The 13,109-nt window shown below is 41.1% G+C and overlaps 2 protein-coding genes and 1 pseudogene across 7 annotated transcripts in view; 2 read left to right on the forward strand and 1 right to left on the reverse strand.

Annotated features, from left to right (window-relative positions):
* The window catches only part of GGTA1 (glycoprotein alpha-galactosyltransferase 1 (inactive)), a 77,010-nt gene extending 68,119 nt beyond the window's left edge, over positions 1-8,891 (forward strand). For 3 of the 6 annotated variants that reach the window (XM_059657775.1, XM_059657776.1, XM_059657777.1), the window contains 2 exons: positions 4,711-4,842; positions 7,606-8,877. In XM_059657775.1, the coding sequence (XP_059513758.1) occupies positions 4,711-4,842; positions 7,606-8,326 (853 nt within the window). In that variant the 3' untranslated portion in view covers positions 8,327-8,877. Of the gene's footprint in view, positions 1-4,710; positions 4,843-7,605 lie in introns of all 6 variants that reach the window. The other 3 variants (XM_059657773.1, XM_059657774.1, XM_059657779.1) reach the window with 3 other exon arrangements.
* LOC132212313 (translation initiation factor IF-2) overlaps positions 1-13,109 on the reverse strand; it is a 124,195-nt gene that overhangs the window by 71,622 nt on the left and 39,464 nt on the right. The window lies entirely within an intron of this gene.
* LOC132212311 (tripartite motif-containing protein 75-like) lies at positions 2,868-4,697 on the forward strand (annotated as a pseudogene).

A 13,109-nucleotide genomic window follows, 5' to 3' on the forward strand; every position in this document is an offset into this window, starting at 1 on the left:
TTCATTTTTTAAAAATTATAAATGTTTACAGCTATATATTTCCTCCTGAGTGCTGCTTTTCACTGCATCTCATAACTTTTGGTATGCTGTATTTGTATTTTTACCCATCTCAGTGTATTTTCTCATTTCCCTTGTGAGTTTTTTCTTTGACCTACTAGTTTTCTAAAAATGTTCAATTTCTTCATATTTGGGGATTTTCCAGATTTTCTTCTACTATTAATTTCCAATTTCAGTCCACTGTCAATGCAAAGATGGTTTGTATGTTTCTAACCATTTTAAGTTTATTGAGATTTGTTTTATGGCCTAACATATGATCCTGGAGAATGTTCCATGTGTATTTGAGAAGAATATATATTCTGTTGTTAATTAAAGTGTCCTGTGTGTGTCTGATTTTTTCTGCTGTCTGATCAAATCTGCTGTTGAAATCCTATAGTTCTTTGTTTGTTGGTTTTTTGTTTTTTTCATTTTAGCTATCATACTTCTCAGTTCCAGAAATTCTATTTGGTTCCTTTTCACAATGTCTGTCTCTTTATTTATACTCTCTACTTGTTGAAACAATGTTCTCCTGGTTTCCTTTGGTTCTTTGTTCAAGTTACCTTTGGCTCTTTGAGCATATTTAAAATAGTTGATTTAGAGTCTTTGTCTAATAAGCCCAATGTCAGGGCTTCCCCAGGAATTGTTTTGTTATTTTTTTCCTTTGAATGGGCAATACATTCTTTTTCATTGCATGCCTCATAACTTCTGGTTGAAAATTAGACATTTTAAATATTATGATGTGCTCTTTCTGGAAACCAGATTATTTTGCTCCTCGGCGTTTGTTGTTCATGCTCACTGTGAGTTGCAGGTGTTTGTCTATTTAGTCCCTTTTCTAAACAACTTTTTAAAGACTGTATTCTTTGTCTTCTTTGGTCTCAGAGGTCTCTGTTCCTTTAGTTTGTAGCGAGGTAATAGTTTCACAGAGATTCTGTAAGTGCCTAGAGCTGGGGTGGAGGAGATGTTAGAAGACAGTAGAAAAAAGATTTAAAAAAAAGAGAGAGAGAAAGAGGAGGACGAGGACGAAGAGAAGCAGGAGAAAAGAAAACTAAGAAAAGAAGAAAGAAAATCTCACAGTCTTTGAAGACTGGCTCTGTATTTGGACCCTCCTTCAATACAGCCCAGATATTTACAACTCTGCCTTAGCCTTCACTTCCTCCTTGCACTCTGCCTGAATAGCAGCAAGAGATTAAATCATTGGGTCTTCACAGATCTTCTTCTGAGCAGGCATAATGGGATCTTGTCAAAGCCCTTACTTGCCAAGGAACTCTTGCAAACTTTTCCTCCCAGGCTTTCAGCATATTTAATTTTTATTCCAAAACCTAACCTTTTGCCCCAGGTGGCAGGGCTTTGGTCCTTTTTAAAATATTTTCAAGGAGTACCCTCCACTTAGTCATTTTTCCATTTTGAGAGTTCAAAATTAAGTGAAACAGTCAGTCCTTCAGAAAACTCTTAACAAACGCAATTCCTTGGGAATTGGGTCCACTCTTCTCCCTCAATAATCAGATACTTACACTGAAAACATAATTTGCTGTTTTCAATACAACCACCACATGGGGAACAACTTGGTACAAGGCTAAGTTAAAAAATATCACATAGCATTCCTACTCCTTCATATTGAATCATCTTTTTCTCGATTTAACTTTTGCTTGGTTGCTCTAAACCTTTGGCTATCCTTCAGAGTTTTGACAAAGTTGATTCTAGCAGTACGCAGTAACATTAGTACTGAAAACACTTGAGATTATGAAAACTGGGAAGTTCTGTGTTCAAAATATGGTTTCTGAAAATAATCAGTGTAAAAAATACTAGGACCATGATATTTTGTCCAAATATAAGATAAATTATTACTCAAAGATCTTGGAAACAGTATAACTAATCTGTAAGTGTACTTTTGTAATAATCTGGCCATTTCTGATCAGCTGTTTCCCCAGTTTATCATAACCATCAACGCTTGGGGTTAACAGATGGTGGGTCACTAAGGATGGAAACTGACCGAGGTATAGGTGATCTTGTCCCAAAGTCATACACTTGCCACAGTCCCAATCAGCACGATTGTAGATGACTTGGGTTTAGGGGGGTTGTGGTGGTAGAGAGACAAATCAGTGGTTGGCTTCAAATGTGGCAGTGAGCAGGACCACTGGGGAGCCATTTTTACATGCAACAATCTGTCCTCATCCCAAGGAATGAATAGGCACTTTAGAACCTTATCTGCTTTCTGACCAAGAATTTCTGAGCCAGGATTCAACTACTCTGCAATCGGCTGGAGGAAGTGAATAAAGCTCCTCTGGACACCTGCAGCCACTGGTCTCATGGGAATGAACCATTCAGGACAGAAAGGACAGTGAGATCTGAGAGTACATTTGCTTCTGAGAGTACATTTGCTTCTCTCTTCCTGCTGCTGCTTCTTGCCCCTGATGGTCTGGAGGAGATTGGCAATGTCAATCATCCTTCCCAGCTGGGTGTTGCTCCTCAAGCACCTCCCTTGGCATGTATAATACAGGCAAGGAACCCTGTATTGTACATCAGCCCAGGACTGCTGGATGCAGGAGCTACAGACGTTGTGCCCACATTCGATGGTGACAGGGTCTCTCAGGTCATCCAGAAAGATGAGACAGTTGCCCTGATAGTGAAACTATACCAAAAAAGTACAAGAAAGTATTACATAAAGTTGAACAATGTATCTATTATTCATTAAAATTATAGTTTTTAGTAACATGTTATTAAATAGATAGTTATCAATATAACTATAGATATTTATAGTTATTTATTTTCTGGTTGGTTGTGAATAATATATAGATAACCTTATATAGATAACTATCCAACCTCTCCCAGAGCCCAATCTCCTGAAGAAACCCACCTCAGTCCAGTCCTTCATTCAGGGCCCAATGGCAGTTGAAGCAGTTCTGGCAGGACTCCCGACAGAAATCAACTGTCTCATCTTTCTGGATGACCTGAGAGACCCTGTCACCATCGAATGTGGGCACAACATCTGTAGCTCCTGCATCCAGCAGTCCTGGGCTGATGTACAATACAGGGTTCCTTGCCTGTATTATACATGCCAAGAGAGGTGCTTGAGGAGCAACACCCAGCTGGGAAGGATGATTGACATTGCCAATCTCCTCCAGACCATCAGGGGCAAGAAGCAGCAGCAGGAAGAGAGGGGTTTGTGCAAGAAGCACAACCAGGTCCTGACCCTCTCTGTGAGGAGGACTTAGAGCTGTTGTGTCCCATGTGCACTCAGCTCCCTATCCACCAGCGCCACCAGGTGAGGCCCATGGGGCAGGCTGCCTGTCATTACAGGCTGAGGCTCTACAGTTACATCAGTAAGCAGATGACCCACGTTCAGAAGTTAATAAGCATTCAAAGCAAAAAACTCATAGAACTGAGAGAGAAGGTGCAAAACAGAAACAGAAATTAGCCTCTGAATCTGAGTCTCAATTTATAGAGCGAAAGCAAGAGGAAGTTCTCTCAAGGCTAGCTGAAGAAGAGAAGGACATTCAACAGAAACTCATTGCAAACACAACTGCATTTTCAGGCCATCTTTCCAACTTTAAAGGTGTACAAAAGGAGGTGGCAGAGAAGAACATGATGCCAGATGTGAAATTGCTGATGGATATAAAGAGTGTCCTCCACTGTTATGATAACCTGAAACCCCCAGCTATCTATTGGTGCCAGTTAAGGAGAGAAGAATTCAGTCTTCCTCCACAGTGTTCAGCCCTGCAGAAAATTATAGAGATTTAGAGAAGTTATCCTGGATCCCAAGACTGCACATCCTAATCTACTTGTGACTGAGGATAAAAAGTCTGTGAGATTTGTGAGGAAAAAGCAAAGTCTTTGTCAGAATCCAAAGGGATTTGCTGTCGACCCAGTTGTCCTGGGTTCTGAAGGGTTTGACTGTGGCCAACATTACTGGGTGGTCCAGGTGGATGACAAGCCTCAGTGGGCTGTGAGGGTTTGAAAAGACTTCCTTAAAAGGAAGAGAAAGCAGCACCTGCCAAGACGAAAAGAACAGATGTTGGACGATTCAGCTGCAGAATGGTGATTATGTGGCACCAGGGTCTGTTCCTGTCACCCTTGTGCTGAAGGAAATGCCCAGAGGGATTGGCATCTATCTGGACTATGAGTTGGGTCAGGTTTCGTATTATAGTTTGAATGACATGTCTCACATCTATTTCTTCATGGATACATTTTCTAAAGTGCTAAAGCTTTACTTCTATATCTGATATGACTCCAAACCTCTTACAATCTGTGCTGTAAGAGATTTGGAAGGATGAACTGTGACTTTGCTTCATGTTCTTCCTGTGATTTATGGACAGTATGTATCATTTTGTACAATTATCAGTGACTCTAGCACTGATAAAGAATATTATTTAATGCTTATTTGACTTTACATGCATGAACAATGTTTTTCTTATTTTGTTTTCTATTTTTTTAAATTTTGTTTCAATAGCAGTAGAGATGTTGTGGGAACTAACAGATGTGGGGGTTAACTCTCAGGTGTTTCCGGCATAAATTGTGTATAAAATGTATAAATAAAGTGTATAGATTGTAAAATAAAAAAAAAGGCTTAGGGTTAAAAGGAAATGCTGCAATCAGACACAAGATTTATATATAAGTAATATCTACTACAATGTTATCAAAAGGCATTTTGTTCAAAAACTTATGTCTTTCTTACAGAGCATCCACAAATGCAACTACTGACTGGTTAGCTCCAGTTGTGTGGCATGGCACTTATAAAGAAGAAGTACTGGAAAATTATTATGCACATCATAAAATTACTGTGGGGCTGACTGTGTTTGCTGTGGGAAGGTAAGTAATACTATGTATCCTTTACATTCAGCCCTTTTATTGTAGAAAATTAGATATTATCAATAATTCCACCTAAAAAATCTAGAAAAAGTAGAGCAAAATAAAGCCAAAGCAAGCAGAAGTAAGGAAATAATAAAGATAAGAACAGAAATCCATGAAATTGAAACAGAAAAGCTATAAAGAACACTCATGAACAAAAAGCTCGTTCTTTGAAAAAAAATTCACAACCATCCATTTATTTTCTGGCAAAGAAAAAAATGACACAAATTACAAATATTGGGAAAGAAACAGGTTATATTCCTCAGACCTTCAGATATCAAAAGGTTTATCAGGGAATACTACAAAACACTCTACACACATACATTTAACCACTTAAATAAAATGGGCTCTGAAAACCACAAACTACCATAACTTACCCAACATGAAATAGATCATTTGAATAGACCTATATCTACTGAGGAAATAAAATTTATAAATTTAAAATCTCCCAAAGTCTACAGGTCCACATGTTTTCATTGAAGAATTCTACCAAGTATTTAAAGAAGAATTAACATCAATTCTATACAATCTCTTACAAAAATCAGAGGAGGAGGGAACACTTCCCAATTCACTTAATGAAGCAAGTGCTGCCCTGATAGTGAAACTATACCAAAAAAGTACAAGAAAATATTACATAAAGTTGAACAATGTATCTATTATTCATTAAAATTATAGTTTTTAGCAACATGCTATTAAATAGATAGTTATCTATATATATAAAAGGCTAATATGCAAAGTGTCCCCTTGGGAGTTCAACCGGGAGACTGGGAGTTTGATCGCTCGCTATGACATGCGCTGACCACCAGGAGGCAGCATGGAATGAAGTAAGACCCTGGCCAGCAGCTGGGGAAGGGAGGCCCTGGCCGGTAGCTGGAAGACCCTGATTGGCCCTTATCGCTGGCCAGGCCCATGGACCCTACCCATGCACAGATTTCATGCACTGGGCCTCTACTTTTTTATAAAGAAAATCCACAGAAAGAGGAAGGAAGAAAAAGCCCAGCCGGCGTGGCTCAGTGGTTGAATGTTGACCTATGAACCAGGAGGTCATGGTTCAATTCCCAGTCAAGGCTCATGTCTGGGTTGTGGGCTTGATCCCCAGTGGGGGGCATGCATGAGGCAGCCGATCAATGATTCTCATTATTGATTGTTTCTATTTCTCCCTTTTCCTTCCTCTCTGAAGTCAATAAAATTATATTTTAGAAAGAAAGAAAGAGAGAGAGAGAGAGAGAGAGAGAGAGAGAGAGAGAGAGAGAGAGAAAGGAAGGACGGAAGGAAGGAAGGGAGGGAGGGAGGGAGGGAGGGAGGAAGGAAGGAAGGAAGGAAGGAAGGAAGGAAGGAAGGAAGGAAGGAAGGAGAGAAGGAGAGAGGGAGAGAGGGAGTGAAGGAGGAAGGGAGAAAGGAAGAAACAAAGGAAGGAGCAAAGGACTTGTGAGCCTTGTTTTTTCAAAGTTCCCTGATAGCTGTTCTGAGGTTTTGAACAACCTTATGAAAGCATCTTGCAGTCATAAGAACCACAAGCGCTGGGCCAGCCACATTGTTGGTAGGGAAATGTCTGTGTGTGTGTGTGTGGTGGGGGGAGTGGGGGAGTGGAGGGGGGTGTCTCACCACAAGTAGTAAGGCTCCAGGTGAGTGGCTCCAGGCCTTCCTAGCCCTTGAATCATTATCAATAGGCTGAGACTGACTCAAAACAGCCCTATATCATGCCACACTCAAAAATTAATCCAAATGGATTATAGACTTAAATGTGAAAGATAAAACAATAAAGCTACTAAAAGAAAATGTAGATTTTCACTACCTTAAAGAGGCAAAGCTTTCAGAAACATGACACAAAAGCACTAACCATAAAGAAATATGGATAAATTGGACTTTTTTAGATTTAAGTTGCTAGCTTCCAAGATTTCATTCAATTTATTACTAATGGTCCATTGTATATGTATATATACCACATCTTCTTTATCCATTCATCTGTTGATAGACACTTAGACTTGGCTATTGTAAATAATGCTGCAATGAACATGGGATGCACATATCTCTTCCAATTAGTGTTTTTGTTTTCTATGCATAAATGCCCAGAACTTAATTTTAATGATTATATAAACATTATCTGAAGCTGAGCCACATATGATTACCTTTAACTTTTAAAAATTTACCTGAGGCTATTTATTACTCTGAGACTCTTTTACTGGCTTGAGAGACTAGAAATGAGAAAGTTTATTTTCCAATCCAGTTATCTTAGCACAGTACTAAAAGCCACAAAGCAAAATAAGAAAGTCAGTGCAGATATTGGGGTATGAATTATTTCACCTCTGACTGTTTATACATAACTGACTACTCATAAAGTGCTACAGGCAGCAATAACTGCTTTTATAACGACCCAAGGCCTTTTTCACCTACAACCTTCAGAGCAAGTTCCCATTGCTCTGATATCCCTGAAAACTCTGGCTCTCACCTTGCACTGGGCTCTGTGCAGTTCCTAATCTCACCAATTTCATTCACTCTTGTGAGGAATTCCTCTTCTCTCCCATAATCCACAGAACCCATTAGGAAGAGCAAAGGCAGATAATTTCACTTTCTTTTATACTGCCTTAAATACAACTCAAGAAGCATATTTAATATTTGGTTGCTTAGTAGCACTTTTGGGTAAACTATAGTCAGTATAATTAAAATATTATTGTGTTCCACTAAAAGATAAGAAAATGAACTTGTTTCTTTTTTACTTCACAGATATATTGAATTCTATTTGTTCAACTTTATATCATCTGCTAATAAGCATTTTATGGTTGGCCAGAAAGTCATAATTTATGTTCTGACAGATAATTTGTCCAAGTTTCCTTGGATACAGCTGAGTCCCCTCCGGACAATCAAAGTTTTTGAAATTAAGCGAGAGAAGAGATGGCAAGATATTAGTATGATGCGCATGAAGACCATCAGCGAGCATGTTGTAGATCACATACAATATGAAGTTGACTACCTCTTCTGCATGGATGTGGATCAAGTCTTCATGCAGAAATATGGATTAGAGACCCTAGGGGAGTCAGTGGCTCAGATACATTCTCATTGGTATAATGCACATCCTATAAAGGTACCTTATGAGAGAAATAACTTATCAGAAGCATACATACCTATTGGTAAGGGAGACTTTTATTACCATGCCGCTGTATTTGGTGGCACTCCCATTCAGGTTCTCAACATTGCCAGGGAGTGCTTCAAAGGAATCATGAATGATAAGAAAAATAACATTGAAGCGGTGTGGCATGATGAAAGTCACCTAAACAAGTATTTCTTTCTCCATAAACCTACTAAACTCTTATCTCCGGAATATAGCTGGGATATTGATAAAAAACGTACTGGTGAAATTAAAGCTATTAAAATCCGTTGGGCTCCTAAACATTATAACATTCTTAGAGCAACACATAATATTGAAGCCCTTCCTTTACAGTTCTGAATTTAAGAGCACTGTTTTGTCTTATATCTTAGATAATTAGCACTTGACAAAACTTAGCACTAAAAAGTCACTAACAAAATGGCAAGCCCACCAACATAGCATACTCATACTCTCATTTTGAACTATGTAAAATGAGATGTAGCAGTTGCAAAAAGAATGTGTTGACAACAGATGATAATATAGCTATTTCATATTCTCTGTGAATGTTGAGGATATATTATTTGTTGGATCACATTCAACAAAATAGAACCTGTCACAAGAAAGTGAAACTTGAAATATTTTCATTGCTCAAAGTAGGTATATATGCATTTCTCATATTGTTTAAGGAAAGGGATTATCTAAAAGTGTGGGTAAGGGAAAGTCACTGCAACTATACTAATATACTCTATGTAAAACTTTGACGACATTAAAGCTGCCACCAGATGGGCAGACAATTACTTAGGAAATTTTGAGTCATTCAAAAAAGAACTATGTATTTTAAAACTAAAAAACTTTTTGTTATAAAAACTAATGAAAATAAAAATAACATACGAGAAAATTGAAAGCCTCCCTTTACTCTCCCTTTGAAAACCTGCCCCTCAATATCCTATATAATAAACGGTTAATATACAAATAGACCGAACGGTGGAACAACCAGAACAACCAAACAACCAGTCTCTATGACATGCGCTGACCACCAGGAGGTATGTGCGGAACATGGCAGGCGTCAGTCACAGCAGGATGGTGGAGCAGGTGAGTGGAGGCACCAGACCAAGGTGGGGTGCTGGTCGTTGCCATTGGGGCGAGCCTCTGGTGGTTACTGAAAATTCTTTGCTCCCACTCACGCTGCGGTCCCGCCCAGCGCTTGCACCTGCTGCTAGTGATGGCCCTGCTCGCACCCACTGCCAGCGCCCAGTGCCATCCCCGATCACTCAGTGCTATCAGCGGGTGTGACCTGCTGCTGCTGGCTCCAATCGCTGCTCAGGGCTTCTCCACCTCCTTCTGCTCCTGAGAGGAGATCGGGACCAGCAGCCGCCTCTCACACCCACTGCCTGCGATGGCCCTGCTCGCACCCACTGCCAGTGCTGGCCCTGCTCGGTCCTGATGGCTTGGCATCATCAGCGGGTGCGAGCAGCAGCTGAGGCCTTCTCCACCTCCCCCTGCTTCTGAGAGGCAATCAGGACAGCAGCCACCTCTTGCACCTGCTGCTGGTGCCAGCCCCAATCGTTCTGTGCCTTTAGCGGGTGCAAGCGGGGCCGGTGCCATCAGCACATGGGAGCGACGGTGGCGGGAGTGGGGCTGCGACAGACAGGGGACCGGGGACCATGCCTGGAGGGGCCAGGCAGGGGTGCGGAGGATGGGCCATGACCCGCCCCTGTGCCTACTGTAGCCTTGCAGCCCACAGTTCCTTTCAAGGTGCACAAATTCACTCACTGAGCCCCTAGTCCTATATAATAAAAGCATAATATGCCAATCGACCAAATGGCAGAATGACCTGTCGCTATGACACGCACTAACCACCAGGGAGCAGATGCTCAACGTAGGAGCTGCCTCCTGGTGGTCAGTGCGTTCCCACAGGGGGAGCGCCACTGAGCCAGAAGCTGGGCTCAGGGCTGGCAAGAGCAGTGGCGGTGGCAGGAGCCTCTCCCACCTCCACTGCAGGTGGGCAGTAAGGAGTGACAGGTCCTGTACTGTGAGAGCCCTGGACTGCAAGAGGGATGTCTTACTGCCAGCTTAGGTCCAATCCCCAAGAGGATCAGGCCTAAGCTGGCAGTCAGACACCCCCCAAGGGGTCATGGACTGTGAGAGGGTGCAGGCCTGGCTGAGGAACTCCCCCTCTCCCCCACACAATGCATGAATTTCATGCACCAGGCTCTAGTTACTTTTATATGCACTTATATACCCACCACATGAATACACACACACACACACACACACACACACACACACACACATGCTGTGTGCTTATATAATATTTATAGAAATTGATTTATTGCACACATACATACATGCACACACATTTATCAGTAGTCAGGGTCCAGTTAGAAAAACAAACTACTATTATAGGTATTCCAAACAGTAGCAATTAAGATAGTGAATTGGACATATAGATGATAAAAGAACTGAGACGTATACAAGGGGGAGTGAGGCAATCCACAATATTTTTTTAATGAAGGTAATAGCAGTTCTAGGGCTGGAGGAGAAATTTTAAGATGTCTAAAAAGAGCTACAACCCAGCATGAGTCACCTGGCATGAGTTGGGACAACATAGAAGTTATAGTCATTTCTAAAGATGCCATTCAATATGCATAGCACATGGACACAGACAATAGTGTGGTGAAGGCCTGAGGTGGGAAGGGCTGGGTTGAGGGGGTAGAGAGGGAAATGGAGGACATCTGTAATACTGTGCTTTTCCTTTAAGTGCCGGGAGCCGGTCCATCCTTGCTGTTTCAAGGGACCTGGCATATATGGCATACTGTTCTTAATATGTTTGCTCACCTTCTTGGCACTATGTGTTTTAACCAAGGTCACCTCTCTGAGAAAGGTTGTTTCCCCAGGTAGGGATTTTCCCCTGAAGTTAGGGAGGGAATAAAACCCCTTAACTAAGTGCCAGGCGGGTAATTAATCACTTTAACTATGAACAATCATGCTTAAGCTACATAATCTTTACTCCCTGGAATGGAGATAAGAAACGCCCTAACCTTTGGAATAGAGATTGATAGGATTGGAATCAACTGGTATAAATACAGATGTAACAAGACAACAGGAGACAGAACCTAGACACAGAACCTAGACACAGAACCTACACAGAACCTAGAGACAGAAGAACTTCGCTGGAGAGAACATGGCAAAAGATCCTGGACAGAAACTGGCCACAGAACCTAGAGACAGAACCTAGCGAGAGAACCTGGCTGAAGAACCTAGAGACAGAACCTGGCTACAGAACCTGGATAGAACATGGCAAGAGAACCTGACTAGAACCTGGTGACTGAACCTGGCTGGAGAACCTGGACAGAACCTGGCTGGAGAACCTAGTGAGGGAACATGGCTACAGAACCTGGCTGGAGAACCTGGAGAACCTGGCTGGAGAACCTAGCAAGAGAACATGGACACAGAACCTGGCTGGAGATCCTAACCAGAACTTCGCTGGAGATCCTGACCAGAACTTGGCTAGAGATCCTGGCTAGGCTGCTGATCAACTGAACGCTGTCTCCGTGTCATTCCTTTTTCACTGACTCCGTCCACACCTTTGGGGACCCCTGGACCTGCTGGGGCTGGACCCCAGCATTTAAGCTCTCTGGTGTCATTAGATATAGCTATTTCACATGCCAGTTGGTCCTTGATATCTTTATATCCTTCATGTCATTAAATAAGTTAATATATGTGTGTAGTATAGTCTCTGGTGCATAAGTGTTATCATCATCATCATTGTATATTTTTATGGCAGGAACTATTATTGCCCCAAAGACTTTGCCTTTGATGAACATCTCATTCATGGGATAATTTAATTAACTGTTTAATACTACAGTCCGCAGGTTGCCTGAAATCCATCTCTGAATACTAATGTGAGTTTTCTATTGCCTTTAACCCAAGCAAGGCCTGATAATGAATTTTAGGTTCCTTCTTTACCCCAAGTGTATGTTGCCTATAACCCACTTTCTTTCTCTGGTACCAATACCTGGATTTGTCCGAGCATTGAAACTGACTCTGATTCCTCTAAACAGAGAATTTATGGAATGGCATGTTGGATGGGGAAATTCAACCCTCAAATCTTAGTGGCCTAATATGAAAAAGTTTCTCATTCACCTACATATCTGGTGAGGGCTGGAGCCAGGAAATTACTCCATGTTGTCACTTGGGGACCCAGAACAATGGAGGGTCTGCCATCTGTGGTATTGCTAATTACAATGTCAGGGAAAGACACTAGAGAGCCGTACAGGAGCTTATCGGTGCCTGTGCAAAAGGGCTAGAAAGTAGAGTCTGCTATTTGCCTTCGAAGGAAGGGAGATCTAGAGAGTGGTGAGTAATAGTAATGTTTCTGACCCTACAGAAGGGTCAGAAGCAGTTCACAGTACTTAGGAAAAGCTGCTGAAAGATAAATATAAAGGAACTAAGGGAGGAAATGCATGGATAAAATCTTGCCATAGGTGACCCCTCACTTATTATCTCCCTGCTGACTTCCATACTCTTAGAAACATCTGCCATGTTAGTCCTTGACTATATTACAAATAATTTCAAACTGACCTACCTTAATGTTCAAAGTCCAAGGTAGGATAATCTGGTAAGCATACCAGGTAGTTTAAGTCATGTGCCCATGTTTTAGCTCCAAGGGGCAGGGACAGGAAATTTCTGCCCATTTCAGCTTCCATACTGGACTGAATTTAGGATTCATGCTAAATAAAGTGCATTCAGATTCCAGGCAACCAAAACATAAAAGTGTGTATATTTAAGAATTTTATATAAATAAAGCATACAGTATGTGCTACTTTTTTTTTTGGCCTGGCTTTTTTTTTTTTTACAGTATAATTATTTTGAGACCCATCTATGTTCATACATGTATCAATACTCTGTTCTTTTTTATTTCTGAGTACTAACCCACAGCTTGTTTATCCATTCACCTGTTGACAACCATTTGGGTTGTTTTCACCTTTTGGCCACTGCCAAGAAAACGACCATGAACAATCATAAATAGATCTTTTTTATAAACATATGCTTGCATTTCTCTTGGGTAAATATCTAGATGAAGAATTGCTAGATTGTATGGTTAATTTATTGATTTTTTATAGAGAGGAAGGGAAAGGGA

Source organism: Myotis daubentonii, chromosome 11 (genome assembly GCF_963259705.1).
Source record: "Myotis daubentonii chromosome 11, mMyoDau2.1, whole genome shotgun sequence".
NCBI classification, from domain to species: Eukaryota; Metazoa; Chordata; class Mammalia; order Chiroptera; family Vespertilionidae; genus Myotis; species Myotis daubentonii.